The following is a 14,729-nucleotide window of genomic DNA, read 5'->3' as shown; positions in this document are numbered from 1 at the left end:
AATCCATACATGTCATTCCTATGATCTAAAACAGTAAAAAAAAAACTTGTTAACATAAATAGTAACTCTTTCCAAATCCAAAAACAAGATTACTGAAACTCAAACTTGTGATGTCATAGGGTAAAAGGTCTGGAAATACTTCATAGGCAATGAGTGGTGAAAGATGTTTTGGATGACACTGAGAACACCCAGGGTAGTGGTCTGAGTATATGGGCACATGTTCTGTTTCAGGGCTGAGAACATTACAAAACAATTAAGCTCATTTGGGAAGAAAAAGAAAAACATTTTGCAAGTCTACGAAATCAGGCTACCATTCACTGTCTATGGAGCTGCTAGAGACTTTGCTCTCTGACTTTGAGAGAGAAAGGCTCATGTTCACAAATATTCATTGAACTTTCCTAGGCCATGGAAATAACATAATTTAATTGTGTCATACTCACAGTATTTTAATTGCAACATGTCAAAACATTGACCCAAGTGAAAGTACAATTACTCCCATGAAAAAAATGACTCAAGTGAAAGTAAAAGTAAAAAAAAAAAACCTGTCTGCTTAATAAATTACTTATTTAGTTACCTTCCATTTTAATATTTTTTATGGCGTGCTCAGTGCAAAATAAATAAAAAAAAAACACACTTGTTAAAAAAAAACTTTTTCTTTTAATCTTTATTTTTCTATGAAGCAGAGCAGGTAGGCTAACAAACAAGGATAGCATACAGTTGAGACATGAACAATCTCTCTGTCTGTCTCTCTCTCCATCTCTTCCTCCTTACCCCTCTCTTCCTGATTATTACATTAAAGATTAACATTAGACATGAAAAATTAACATACAGAAAATTCACCTACAGAATGTGTATCATACTTCAAAGAGCTTGCTGGGGTTAGGGTTTTTTTTTAAAGCGGAGATCTCAGTGATTTTCAGGAGGCACAGCAAGCACTTAATTACTTATCAGAGGAAGCTGGTGATTGGGGTCTGATTTTATTTAATTTATTATTATTATTATTATTATTCTGACCCTCCCCAAAGCTATAAACAGTTTTTATTGATTCTCCCTGGGTTATTGTCGGAAAATGCATGACCCTCTCTCCAACATAAATTAGTTATTGGACTTTTACTTTACTTTACTTTACTTACCCTTTGATGTTTGAAAGTTAAAGGTTCAAAGTTTAAAACAAAATCGTGGTGTGAAAAAGGCCCCGGTGTTAGTTTGCTTAGTTTGTACAAATGCTTTGTTTTTGGTCAAATTTTAAGTGACACGTAGAATAAAGTGATTTTGATGAAATATCACCATTTTACGCTAAGATCTTATTATGTATTTTTTTTCCTAACAGAAGCATTCCTCGGACATGATGTGTCCCAGGACCATCAGGAATTTTTTAAAAAAATCCAATGATAATTTCTGTTTTTTTACAGTTTTGGGCTACAATAAATGGTGTAATTTTGGCAGTTTTTAAAGAAAACATGCCTTCCAACTGAGTACAGTAAAATAAATACAAAATGCAGCCATTTAAATATTTATGCCCCTCCTGAAGCTATAATAATAATAATAATAATAATAATAATGTTTAAAAAAAAAAATACAAGTCCTTCCCCCTGCTTAAAAAAGTATCTATGCCAGGTGCTATAATCCTCAAGTGCCTTAACTCAATGTGCTGTCTGTTGGAGCTAGATCAAATGAATGATTCATAATTGATATATTATCCGAAGCCTAATTTTTAAACAAGTAATATTCATGCTGGTTTAAATAAACATTTGATTGTATTCCCCATCTTTGCTGAGCAACTGTTTTTGTGTGAAAGGAATTAAAGGCCTGCCCCATGTAGATGCCTGTCCCAAATATAAGCCTGTTGATTTCAGGGATTTAAGCAAATAATAGCCCAGGCTATTAATTGAAGTTTTATAGTAAGCATAGTACTTAGCAGTTATTTTTCATTTGTTCTGTAAGTCTGTGAAACATGTTAATATCAACAATCAAGTTGAGCTAAAGTAACTAATTGTTGTGCCACAAATTTAAAGGTCTAGTGTGTAGGATTTCGTGGCATCTAATGGTGAGGCTGCAGAACACAACCAACTGAAATTTCTCCCGTGTGCCAAGCATACAGGAGAACTATTGTGTCTGATGCGAAAATGCAAATGGCCCTATCCAGAGCCAGTGTTTGGTTTGTCCGTTCTGGGATCCTGTAGAAACAACATGGCGGACTCCGCAGAAAAGGATCCACTTGTTATGTAGCTAAATGACTCATTCTAAGGTAACATGGACCCGTACCCGTAAATTCTACACACTGGACCACTGAAGGAAAAAAAAAACATTGTGGTGCACATATTTGTCAAACATTACAAATCATTTTGATAAACAATTGTCTTTACAATCAATAATGGCTACAGTTTTGTATATGCTCCCTTCAGTGATTTCCATTTGCAGAGCTTCTAAAATGTGTACATCGTTAAGATGTTAAATTTAAGGGCCAGAAGATGGCAATTACAGAATCTAATCATACATTAATTACAGGATTAGATGATCATCAAAGTGAAAATGTCAGGATGTTAGTGAGTAATCAGTTGTAGTTCAGTATCAGTATACTGGTCTGAAGGAGACATTTCACTGGCAGTAGAAGGTGAGCACGTTTTCCTGATTTCCTCTGACCATCAAAATTGGAGGTCTCAGATCATGTGACAAGAAGTCCAGCCACGCCAGGTAGAGAGTATTGGGACACACTCCTCTCCTCCCCACTGGCATGGTTCTGTCAGGAGACATACAGGGTCACAGTATGACTACTTATAATGATTTAAAAGCATCTACGTACGATCCCTTTTAAAGGTAAAGTGATGGAAGGCTTTAAAAAAATGACAGACAAGGCAACCATTGAGAGCCATTCAGGGTTGTGGTTAGCATGGCATGTAATTATCCAGCCACTCCCAGCATTGTCTACCTTCTAATAGAGTAGCACTCCCGTGACCTTTAATGAAGAATTACTGTACTTACATAACAATCAGAGCAGCTTCTCTGGAGTAATCCTGCAGGACCTCGTTTAGACGAATCTGACGAAGAGACTGGATCACACAAAAAGTTTTACAATTTTAGTTGAGGAAGACAGGAAAAAAGTGGTGTGGGTTGATCAGTTCTTTTTCCTAAATATGCACTGATCAGAAAAAACATTTAATGAGTCCTGGAAACCTTGGGTTCTGGCATTTATGTGGACGCCACGTGACGTGCTCCACCCACCCCAACAATGATGTCAAATGAGTACCCCCCTCATGGCAACAGCACTCCCCTAAAGCCTGGTTCACATTCCACGATTTTCAACGTGATTTTGACGTCACAGAGGATCTTGAGAGCCACCTTCAGTCGGAAGTGAGTCTGCAGATAGTCTGCCACGACGAGTCCTTATGTGTGAACAAGCCTATGAGCAAGTCGCCCCCTCGTCTGTGAATGGGATTGGATATGTGACATGCTAGAAAACTGTAGAAGTCTGACAAATGTGATGAGGACAAGCAGGGTTGCCAGGTCCGCTTATTAGCCACGACTTTGGGCTTGTTTTGTTGTAAAGTCGCTTACAAATATTGGTAGTCGCGGGTTGCGTTTTTTTGGGCTTGTTTCTAAAGAGGAGTTGCTTATTTGGGCTTGCTCTCTCTTTTTTTTTTTTTTTTTCTTCTTCCTTTCCTACTTGTCTGCATTGGTCTTCATAGCTTAGCGCCACTAAAGGGTGTAAGCTTCTTGTGAAGATTGATGCACTGTTAATCTTGCAGTCAAGTATTTTATACCCATAATGCATGGTTGTGACCGTCACCCACCCTCCCTGGAGACTAGCCTAACAGCCTTTATTGGAAAAACTTCCTAATATGAGCCAGAGAGGGCCGTGATACACCAAAGTGTGTCAAGGGGAAAGTAAGGAAACAAGCGAGGGGGAGGGGGCAGGTGCTTAAGTCCTGAGTTATATAGTGACAGTGCATGCGGAGAAGAAGGAGGAAAAACAAACAAACAAATAAACAAACAAAAAAAAAAAATGGGGGAAACAGGCAGTGTAGCTGATGTATTGTGGCCTTGAGGTGGTTGTGCTCCATGCAGATTATCAAAAATAAACATATACATGTCTACTATACTGTACTGCAAAACAAAAACAAAAGAGAAGTCTATACTGAACACCAAAAATGTGAGAGTCTTGGTGGAGGGGGAAAGCCCAATTGCAGAGAAGAGTTGCCAGCGTGGTGTGGTAGGTTTGAGAAGCAAGTGGGCCCCTTTGGAGTGATCCCATCGGTTCTTTGCGATGCGTCACGGAGCTGAAGTATCGAACATGCATGCATGTATTTGAACCCTCCCAATGTGTTTATGAAAACCATCACCAGGGTCCAGGGCCAGCCCTGTGGGGGAAGGGGGGCGGTATGGCACCCCAAGACCGCAGGAGCGCCCAGACCCCAAGACCAGGGAGCCGCAGAGGCTGCAGGACACCACGCAGGCCCAAGGACCCAGGGCACCCCCAGAGAGCCAGAGACACACCCCAGACAGGCGGGGCAGGAGGGCCCGCCCACCCACCGCCCGACGCGGACAGTGTGTGTAAACCCACCACCCCTCCTCTTACTATGATTCTCCGATCCCTGACGGAGAAACATTAACCCTACACTGTGAATGTGAATGTGAGTGCCCATAAGTGTGATGTGGTGCATTAAAATTGAGGGACATAGGAGACAGGTGGGGGCAAGGCTGATGGCTACAGCACACTGCTGTCCTGCAGCCCGTGCAGCCATAGGCACCTGGAACCTGTTCCCAGCTGTCCCACAAGATGTAAGTGTATGTGGTGCTTTAAAATTGGAGAACAGATAAGGATAGGCTGGGGGGCAGCATGGAGGGCTACCGGACACCACTGTCCCAATAGCCTGCCCCATCATGAAGCCCCCCAATCCATCAGTGGTCTGCACCTCGAAGAGTGAGTGTATGTGGTACATTAAAACTGTGGAATGTGTGGTGAGTGAACTAAATGTGGTTTAGGAGGCCAGGCCAGTGTAGGCCTGGCCCAAGGGCTGGAGGGATGGATGGGAGGGGCTAGAAGGTGGTGCCAACCAGACCCCGGCGCCGCGAGGCCCCCAGCGCCCATGGACAGCGGGCCAGGCGGGCCCCAAGGAAACCCAACGGGCCCCCACCCAACCCCGCCCCCCAAGCAACTGCAGCGTCAGGCCCCCGCAATGGTCCCGACCTGGGCCACACCGCCCGCAGCAAATCGACCCCCAGCAGAAGGACAAGGCGCGCCACCAGGGTGCACGGACGACGGGCCCCACCCAGCCCCCCCGAACCCCGAAGCGCAAGAGCACAGGCCAACCCGCAACCCCGCCAGTACCCCCCCAGACCGCCACAGACCCAAAGCCGGACCCCCAGCCCATCCGACCCGCCCCCTACCGCCGGCCGCACACCAACGGGCAGGCCCACACTGCGCAGCACCAGAACACCCCCTGCGGGCAGCACCCAGCACCCACACCAGGCCCCAAGCCGGGGGAAGACCCCGGGCCCGCCCGAGGCCGGGAGAGGGGAGCAGGGAGGGACGGGGAGAGGGGGGAGGGAGGAGGGAGAAGTGCAGGAGTGGAGCGGGGGGGGGAGGAGGAGCCCACCCACCCCGCACCACCAGGGGTGGAAACAGCCCCCCAGGGGGGACCGGCCACGCCGCCCCAGGCCCGGGGAGCACGAGGAGACCCCGCCTCCCCCAGGCACACAGGGCGAGCAGTCCAGACGCACCCGCCCCCAGGGGAAACCACCCGGCCCCGCGATCCCCCACAGAGCCAGGGAGTAGGCCCGGATTCAAGGGGAAGAAGGTGCACCTAACACATGCTTAAGACCTTGAGTTCTGATGAACCGCTGTGGTATATTGTGGTGAGAGATAGAGGGATTAGGGGTTACATCATTAACAGAAACACGTTACATATTACACAACAGTCTTTCTTGAGTTGTAATATTTATATGTACAGGTGGCATATGCTCATGGGCTTGCTCTCTAAATGCCGCCTTTCTCTAAATATATCCATCACTTCTTTTGGGCTTGTTTCCATAGCCCTGGTTGCTTGTTTCTCTCCCAAGATCTGGCAACACTGACAAGCAACAACAACAATGGCGGCATCCACAGGATCATGGGGAGCGCGTTGTGTTTGGACCCAGGCCTTAAGGCAGTGCCCCCCCAGCAGAACAATGCACCATGCTACACTGGTCTCTGGTACTGAGGCACCCTTTGAGTCCTGTTGTTTGTGAGGTGGGGCATGTCCCAAAAATGCTTGATCTGATTGGAATCTGAGAAAACTGGAGGCCAGGTTGATGCCTTGAGCTCTTTTGGGCCACTTTCACTTTTGGCCGCACCGAGTCAAGCCATGCTGGCCCGATATGCAATTCCATTATCACTTTAGAAGCGCTGTGCCTGGCTGAGCTGAACCAGAGATGGACCTTCTCAGGAGTACGTCCAAAAGCCAGGCCACCCACCCTCAATCTGGTGGCGGTGACATCTTGCCGACTGCAACCAATCCTTGGCAACCCTGCTTCTCCACTTCAAATAAGCATGTGTGTTGCAACACTGAACTCACCTCTGTCTGCAGGAGACCAGAGAGAAAGGTGTTTTTAGAGGTCTCTGTGTGTTCAGCTCTTAGTATTTCTGTAGCTTCTAACTAAATCTCTGTGTTTTGAAGTTTAGTTTTTGTTACTTGCAAATCAGCCCACTACTTTTAAACGGCATCACTCAAGACAAGCTATCATTGGTTACAGACACACCTCCAAGCGGGTAGCCCTGCTGTAATGGAAATGCAAATCCCTGCTGTGCTGGGCTGATGGCCCAAACCAGCACATGACTGTTGAAAAGTATTTGTCATGTCCCTTGGGCCATTCCTGGGCAGTTTTTGCATTTAGGATTGCTGTTATCATAAGGAGAGAGTGGGGGTTACGATGTTTTGGTGGGTGGAGTTAGGCTTGTGCCAGTTTGGTCCGGTTTAAGGGCTCCACCTGGTTTAATTCACGTCAACTGGATAAACCGGAGGAGAGAATTGCATTGTAACATGCATTATGACAACTTAATAAGGTTTATGTTTGTTTATAAATGAAGTGGAGGAGCCTACAAGTGTTTTGTTCAGTTTGTCTCAGAGGCTTCAGAGGGACTCCGCAGCTCCGCTCAGGTGTCTGCTGCTGCTGCTGCGAGAGATCAAATTTCACTGGGGGCGGGGAAAAGTGAGTGGAGTCAGCAGTCATTCAGTTTGTTGCCATAGTAACCCGTTTCCACTGAAGAAGTTCCTGGTACTATAGGCCCGTTTCCACTGTTCCTGGTACATTTGGGGGGCAGGAACTGCTACAGGAACGTCCTCTCGTTCGGCCTTCTCAACCGCCATGTCTCCACTGAGAGAGCGGAGTACGAGGAAGGTTCCTGTAAAGTTACGGGCTGCCTCTGGATGTGACGTAATCATTGCGCGACCATTTTGACCGGGGCGATGTAGGGATGCCGTTAGCCGATAGCGGTGTCTGTAATAACTCACTTAATGGCCCGTGAAAAAAAATTTTTTTCCAGCGGATGTCTTAGTTACAACATGATTGAGCTAACTGGAGTAGTTTGATGTCGTGGAGGCTTTTAACAGATGACGTCCTGATGTTAGCTTTGCTGCTGCTGTTAGCTGTCCCTGTCAGCTGATGCTTTCTAGATATCGTTATTTCCCAAAACTGAATAAATACCACACATAGCAACACAAAACTGCTTTGCTAGCTCAATCATGTTGTAACTAAGATATCCGCTGGAAAGAATAATTTTTTCACGGGCCATTTAGTGAGTTTTTTTACATGGCGGCGAAAGCTATATGAACGAGCTAATCCTCGTCTGCTGAGTTTTAAAAATGCCGGCTATTTTGTTGCTTTCTGTTGACGTCACATCCCTCCTTGAGTATATCCAATCAGCACCAAGTAATCCCCAAGCCCCAGCCAGGAGTCTTTCGGGGCCGTTCTGAGTACCTACTCCGAGGCAGGGACTTGTTTAGCCCCCGTAAAAGTTCCGGAACTCTGTCCCTTGGGGGTGGGTCCTGCGGTGGAGACACGCACCAACGGCCCCGGCCCCGGCCCCGGCCCCGTAAAATTACCCCAAAGTTCCTGCGGTGGAAACGGGCCTTATTTGGGGGGCTGGAACTACTACAGGAATGTTCTCTCGCTCGGCCCTCTCAACCGCTGTATCTCCACTGAGAGAGAGGAGTTGGAGGAAGGTTCCTTGGTGTCCTTCTGCGTCTTCTTCTTGTGTAACCTTGTGTGTATTGGCGGTTAATACAGCCACCTAGTGGATTGGAAGCGCATTACACCTATAATGGGCTTTTATTGGGAAAAATAGCTCAAATGCGACCCCCAGTGGTAAAATTAGGTATATAATTCAATATATCGGTTCAGTTAGATATTTGGCTTTAAATCAAACCGGTTGGAAAATTTTCAAACCGGCACAAGCCTAGGTGGAGTGTGTCCTATGGTATCCACTAAGTGCCAGGACTCAAGGCCCCTTAGCAGAACATTGCATTATAATGAGATGATCAACCACTTCACCTGTCAGCAGTTTTAATATTGTGGCTGATCAGTCTACTTGCTGTATCCAGAGGTGTGTGATTTAGTGTGCATCGGCATGAAAATGCTTCTGTGTGTTTGTCAGACCTTGGTCTTGTTCCTCTCTAAATCCTGGTCAGTGATGATCCATGGCTCCTCCTGCTGTCTCAGTGGCCCAGAATCACAGTGCTGTTTGGGATTTGTATCCAACTTGAAGCGACCCACCATGTTCTCAAACTGATGAATGCTGGAGCGTACAGAGACAAACACGGGAATCATGGGTAATTACACAAAGTAACTGTTAAAGCAATTCAAGTTTGGTCATTCTTTTTACTACAATGCTTGTTTGTTTGTTTTTTTCTTTTTCTTTTTTTTTTTTTTTTACTTAACTCCCCCTTATTATTTTTGCTGTGAAGCACATTTGGGAGCTGATCCATCATGAAACCTAAAATACTCTGTTTAACAGCAACTATGAGAAAGACACGGATGCTTGGTTTACATTTAGTACAGCAACATGCACAGGATTTTAGGAAATCCATTTCACTGATGGTAATGACTTTCATTAGTATCACAGAAGCTTAGAGAATTGTTCAACTGCATGGGATGTTTGTGCTCTCATCTATTTTTTTGATCCTCAAATCAAAGCACTCTAAATGAATAATGTGCAAATCAAGTGTAAACATGAAGGCCCGAGAGAAAAATGAGCCACTACCAGTTAACACACAATGGGTCTCATTCATGAAAAGTGAGTAAATCTGTGTGTAGATTTGCACATAAAAGCCTACTCTACTAAAAATCTACTCCGGATTCAGGAACACCGCGGGAAACTCAGATTTGATCGTAAACACGTGTGTATGATCATGAATGCCAATCCATCGTAAAGTGACAGCGCGCTCCGGGTAATCAGCAATTAGCAAAATCCCCGCCCATGAATAGCCAATGACCACCATATAAGGAGGTGTAGGTGAATCCAGTCGACCTGTCAGTCATGGCGCAAACAAAGAAAGAGAGGCTCACAGTCTAGGCTTGGGCGATTGGACGAATACATCACCAGTTGCCCATTGGCTGAGTCCATCACGGTTGGTTTCATTTTTGGCGATTTTTTGGGCGATTTTTGTCATTTTATTTTGCTAAATTAATGGTCTGTCTCCACAGAATTAAACTCGGTACATATAGTCCATAATAACTATGTAGAGCACAATTCAAAGTGTGTGCGTATTGGAACTGGCAGCTTCACACTGATTTCCGACGAGTCTTTCACAAAACACGTCAGTGATGGCGGAGCTGAAAGTTACGGCTGGGGTCCACCGGCAACGGGAGGGGCGCGACACGTCTGCAGCGTGATTCCCGTAGCAGCTCGCCCCCCTGTTAATCAATTACAGTGGCTCCACCGGCAACGGGAGCGGCGTGACAACCCCCGTCTGCCGCACGACAACTCTCTATTTTAGGATGCTCTTCTATTTTTGTCGCGCTACGCTCCCCTACGCGACCCTCCAGCAGATAAAAACTACATGAAATAGTGTGCTAAACGAGCACAGTGTGTTTTAAATGAATAAACCATTATCAGAGGTGATATGTGATGATTTTTTTTCATGCATTTACCCATGTTTATCCGTGACATTGTGTAAATGTCCATGGCGGACATTTGAAAGCGAGTAGATGACAAACAAATATCAAATATATGTAATAACTTAGGTGGAAAATGGTTAACAATGTTACCAGCCATGCTAAGCACCCTCTCTGATGGCCTGCTTGTTGCCGGTATGCACAGATATTTCTGTGCCATGTTGGACATGAGTGGGCTCGCAAAGCACGCTGCATTTTTTTGCTGCATTCATGTGGTGTTGATCCGATCTGATTCGAGTTGCCCAGTTGTTTTTCTGACATGAGGTGGCGTTCATGTGAATTATCCCATTCTGAAAGTAATTTTTCGATTCTTTCCGACATCACATGAATGCAACATCCCTCCTCTTTTTTTTTCTCTGCCATACACACAACTGCCGAATATATCGGCAACCACCGGTTGATGGGCTGACGGTGGCCGGTTGGAAATTTTTAACATATCGCCCAACCCTATCACAGTCCCAACTATCTGCTGCAGACAAGCGCATCGCTGGCATAATAAGGGAGACCTCCTGACAGAGACAGTGACATGCCTCCACTGGAGTCAACATCAAACCCAGACGGTAAGGTGTTGTATCATAATACATTCTGAAAACCATCACTGATAGCGTAGTGGTCACCAAACAAACAGAAGATTCATTTGTGGGGTTTTGAATGAAGTGGGAATGGGAAACCAGAGATGTTTTGTGCGTAATGGATAAACATCATTCAACATGTAGAGAGAACGTGTAATCTATTGAGTCGATTTACATAGATAATTCACAATCATGAACCTAATCTGGATCTTAAACCTGCTAACTGCCAACTAATTTAACTAAATGTGTTATATTTTTAATATTTTGTCATGTTAAGATTACGTGTTTCAAAGGCATCTGTGTATTGTATACATAACAGAGCGCAATACGAGTTAAAATTGTAATTTCCAATAGTGACAAGCAATATTTATGTGCTTTACTAAATTTACACAAGCACTACAAGTGGTCAGGAGCAGGAGTAGATTTTGTTAGTAGCTACAAAAAGATCGGAGCTACTAAAATATTGATGAATGCGAATTTCCGTCTGTGAACAGTTTACACACAAATTCCTTCTTCTCACATTTCATGAATGAGACCCAATGAGCCTGGAGCTGTGCAGGCCTCTGGCATTCAGTTGGTAAACTCAGCTGGGGTTGCCTGGATCACGTGTCATTGCAAAATGATAGCTCTGTTTACCTGTTGTTTGTGCTTTGCTTCATTCTCAAAGACATACTTTAGTAGCCTTACCTCCCAGGCTGGGGGTTCTGGTGGATGTCAGGAAGCACTTCAACATCATGAAAGCCAAGGCGGAATTTCTTGATCAGTGCCAACACCCTGGAAAGATAATATAAATCTGTTAAATACAATGAAGTTTTCAGTTTTTTCACAGAATCTTGTACTTGCTGTAAACCACAACAATCAGGGATGTCGTGATTGCAGCAGTTAACATGAATTTTTGAGGGGTTTTTCTACTGCAAAACACACCTGCAGAATCCTGAAACGTGGACAAAAGATAAGACAAATCACCATGACAGAGGCTGTTGCATCCACATCTATTACTCTAACTGATAAGATTATCAAGGTGATTTAGACTGAATAGCCACAGTGATTGGTAACATTAAGGTAGTATAAATCAGTTATAGAGGCCTGTTTGCATGATAAACTCTGTGTGTGTGTGTGTGTGTGTGTGTGTGTGTGTGTGTGTGTGTGTGTGTGTGAGTGAGTGTATGATAGAGAAAAAGTTCAGGAATTGAGGAGTCTCAAATTAAGTGTTTAAACATGGTGTGACAGTTATGTCTCAATCGCGTACTTCTGTACTAAACACTTAATAGTGCACTAAATGTCTTAACACTGCATAGTACGGGAAAATGCAGCGCACTACTGGCACACTCAAAATGGTCCAAAAGTATAGTGTGGAATGATGGACACTTCGCACCCTCAGTGGTCGCCCTCTTTGTGATGTAGTGGAAGCTACATAACAAACTTTCCATCTTTTGACATGGTTGGGGATAACAAGGAGCCTGTTAGTTATAAATGTTTTTTGCACTAAGTACCAATACTGTTGTCTAACAGAAGCCATTAGTAATGTTTGTTGGGTCTGTAATGATTTGGTAACGTGAGTGCTAGCATTTGCTAGCTAGCTAACTTGCTCCTATAGCTAAAGCAGCACATTTCTAATCAGCACTGAAGTTGTGGCATAAGTTTGGTTTATGTGTGGGCGGAGATGGTGGTCAAATGTTGGTGATAATGCTCCACCGTTAGTTTGCAAATCGCTGTTTAACAAGAAGCTTAAGAAGAAGAAGAGGCAGTTAAAAAAAAAGCCATTGTCATTTCCAGTAGGTGCAAAATGGCAGTGCACGATTTGAGACACTACCCTAAATAGAGCACCACGCAAGAAGTACGTACATGTATGTACTACATTGAAGTGTACTAATGGATGTATGCCATTGGAGACACACAGTTTGACTTGTCTTGGCTGGAAAAGCTGCTGAATGTGTAAACAGGCAATGGTTCATTAAGATATTACACATCTCACCTGTTTCTGGTTTTAATATATCAATGTTGTTTTTACAGCTTGTTTATGTCACTTCCAAGTGGCCACACTCATTGCAGGTTTTACTGTGCAATAGCCAAAAACAGCCATATTCCTGATATTTTTAATGTCATTATCTCAATGTCTTGATTAAAAACATTAAAACATTAAAAAAAAAGTTGGAGGCACAGCTGTTCTCGAGCCATCTGGAGCCATCGTTAATGTTGTTAGTTACACCTGTGGCTTTCTCTCTACAGTACTTCCTGCCACGCTAATCAAAATGACTGCTGGGTCTTTGATAACTGGATAATTCATTATTTCATTCATTTCACTTTATTCTTACACCTTTTCGGCAAAAGTGCCAAAGAAATCAGGATAAAGTGTGTACAGCCCACAGCAATCTGAAGTAAGTGCTTACTCCTCTCTCTGCTCCTCCTTCCTCTCTGTGTCTCCGCCCACAAACACTCGGACCTTACATTTGGCCCAGCGCTTCCTCCGAGTCAGCAGGTAGGGCAGCAGCAGGGTCAGACCTGGTGAACCACACACACACACACACACACACACACACACACACACACACACACACACACACACATACATGCAGTGATAAGGGTACCTGTCATAATGATCTTGATAGAAGAAAAGAAGGTGATAGATAGAGATGAGGTGAGTTGAGGTGGAGAGATGATCAGACCTCCGTCATCAGACAGCCAGTACACATCGATGGTCTTCTTCCCTTGTTTTTTTTGGAACACTGTACTAGGCTGAGGCTCTGGTTCAGTGGAGACAGAAGCTGCAAACAATTTTGTATACAAAACAAATAGTTATATTTTATATTCTAATGACATCAGTATATAGGATTTCTGGGTATTTAAATGGTATGTTTGGAATTGTCCACCCTGACCCTATCTTCTCATATTTTTGTGTCTAAGTGACAGAATGAGAGAGAAGAGACAATTTTTGAAAATGGTCAAGTATTGAGTGTGCCCGCTGCAGCTGGCAGCAGCATAAATGGCTGTAATGTAACCATTCGGGGCTAAAAAATCTTATTTTTGCTACAGACAGGCTCAGGTTAATATTTTAAGTGTCTGACAACATTATGGAACAAATCCCTACAGATGCTGACCTCTTTATTAAAGAGTAAGATCCTTTTTGTTTAACCTGAAACAGCCCTGAAATCCCCATTGCCAATTCCACCAGACTCCATTTAAATCAATAAGTCATTTTATCACCATACAACACACTTTATTCAAAGCTGACAAAAAAAAACCCTCACGAAAACCATCTGGACTCATCTCTCCACTGTTCCAGCAATCACCAACTCTGGTTTGATTGAAATAAACCCATAATTCACCCAGTAAGATGCTAAAATATGCTAGCTCTGTACACACTAAAATGACTGATTATTTGAATGGAGTCTGTTGAGTTTGGCAATGGTGATTTCAGGGCTGTTTCTGGTTAAACAAAAAGGATCTTGCAATTTAACATCAAGGTCTATCCTTTAGGGATCCTTTCCATAATGTAGTCATGAGCCTTTCAGCAGCAAAAACAAGTACTCTTAGTGGACATAAATTGACATTGCAAACATTCCTGGAGTGCTTACATTGCAGCCTGTACCGGCCCATTTTCAAAAATTGTTTTTCCCATTAGTCACTTAAGCTCCGTTTCCACCAAGCAGTTTGGTACAGTTCAGTTAAGTTCAGTACACATTTTTTCTGTTTCCACTGTGAAAAGTTGTGGAGGTACCAATGGAACCGTTCCTTACCATCCCACTTTTGGTCACTCCTCTGTTGGGGTACCTAGCACACAAATCTGGTACTAAAAGGTGGAGCTGTGAACACTGCAGTCTGTTGATTGGTCAATGGCAGATGGTCACTGTGCTCAGGGCTGAGTTGTGGCTGGTTTTGAGGCTTATGTGACCATTGTTTATACTGTGGCAAATCTTACATATATCAGTAAACTGTAAATGAAAGTATTTTTGCTGCCTCTTGCAGGAGCTGAGACATTCATTAATGTGAACTGCATATATTCTA

General features: G+C 43.9%; 1 protein-coding gene across 1 annotated transcript in view; it reads right to left on the bottom strand.

Annotated features, from left to right (window-relative positions):
* Nucleotides 1-646: 646 nt before the first annotated feature.
* Nucleotides 647-14,729, bottom strand: part of slc12a3 (solute carrier family 12 member 3) — a 34,901-nt gene continuing 20,818 nt past the window's right edge. Inside the window, exons 21-26 of the mRNA XM_033634143.2 lie at nucleotides 13,391-13,489; nucleotides 13,115-13,226; nucleotides 11,412-11,498; nucleotides 8,635-8,773; nucleotides 2,983-3,050; nucleotides 647-2,740 (exon numbers count right to left, since the gene is read on the bottom strand). Of these exons, the coding sequence (XP_033490034.2) occupies nucleotides 2,599-2,740; nucleotides 2,983-3,050; nucleotides 8,635-8,773; nucleotides 11,412-11,498; nucleotides 13,115-13,226; nucleotides 13,391-13,489 (647 nt within the window). The 3' untranslated portion in view covers nucleotides 647-2,598. The remainder of the gene's footprint in view (nucleotides 2,741-2,982; nucleotides 3,051-8,634; nucleotides 8,774-11,411; nucleotides 11,499-13,114; nucleotides 13,227-13,390; nucleotides 13,490-14,729) is intronic.

Source organism: Epinephelus lanceolatus, chromosome 5, assembly GCF_041903045.1.
Source record: "Epinephelus lanceolatus isolate andai-2023 chromosome 5, ASM4190304v1, whole genome shotgun sequence".
NCBI classification, from domain to species: domain Eukaryota; kingdom Metazoa; phylum Chordata; class Actinopteri; order Perciformes; family Serranidae; genus Epinephelus; species Epinephelus lanceolatus.
This window is presented reverse-complemented; position numbering and strand designations above follow the sequence as displayed.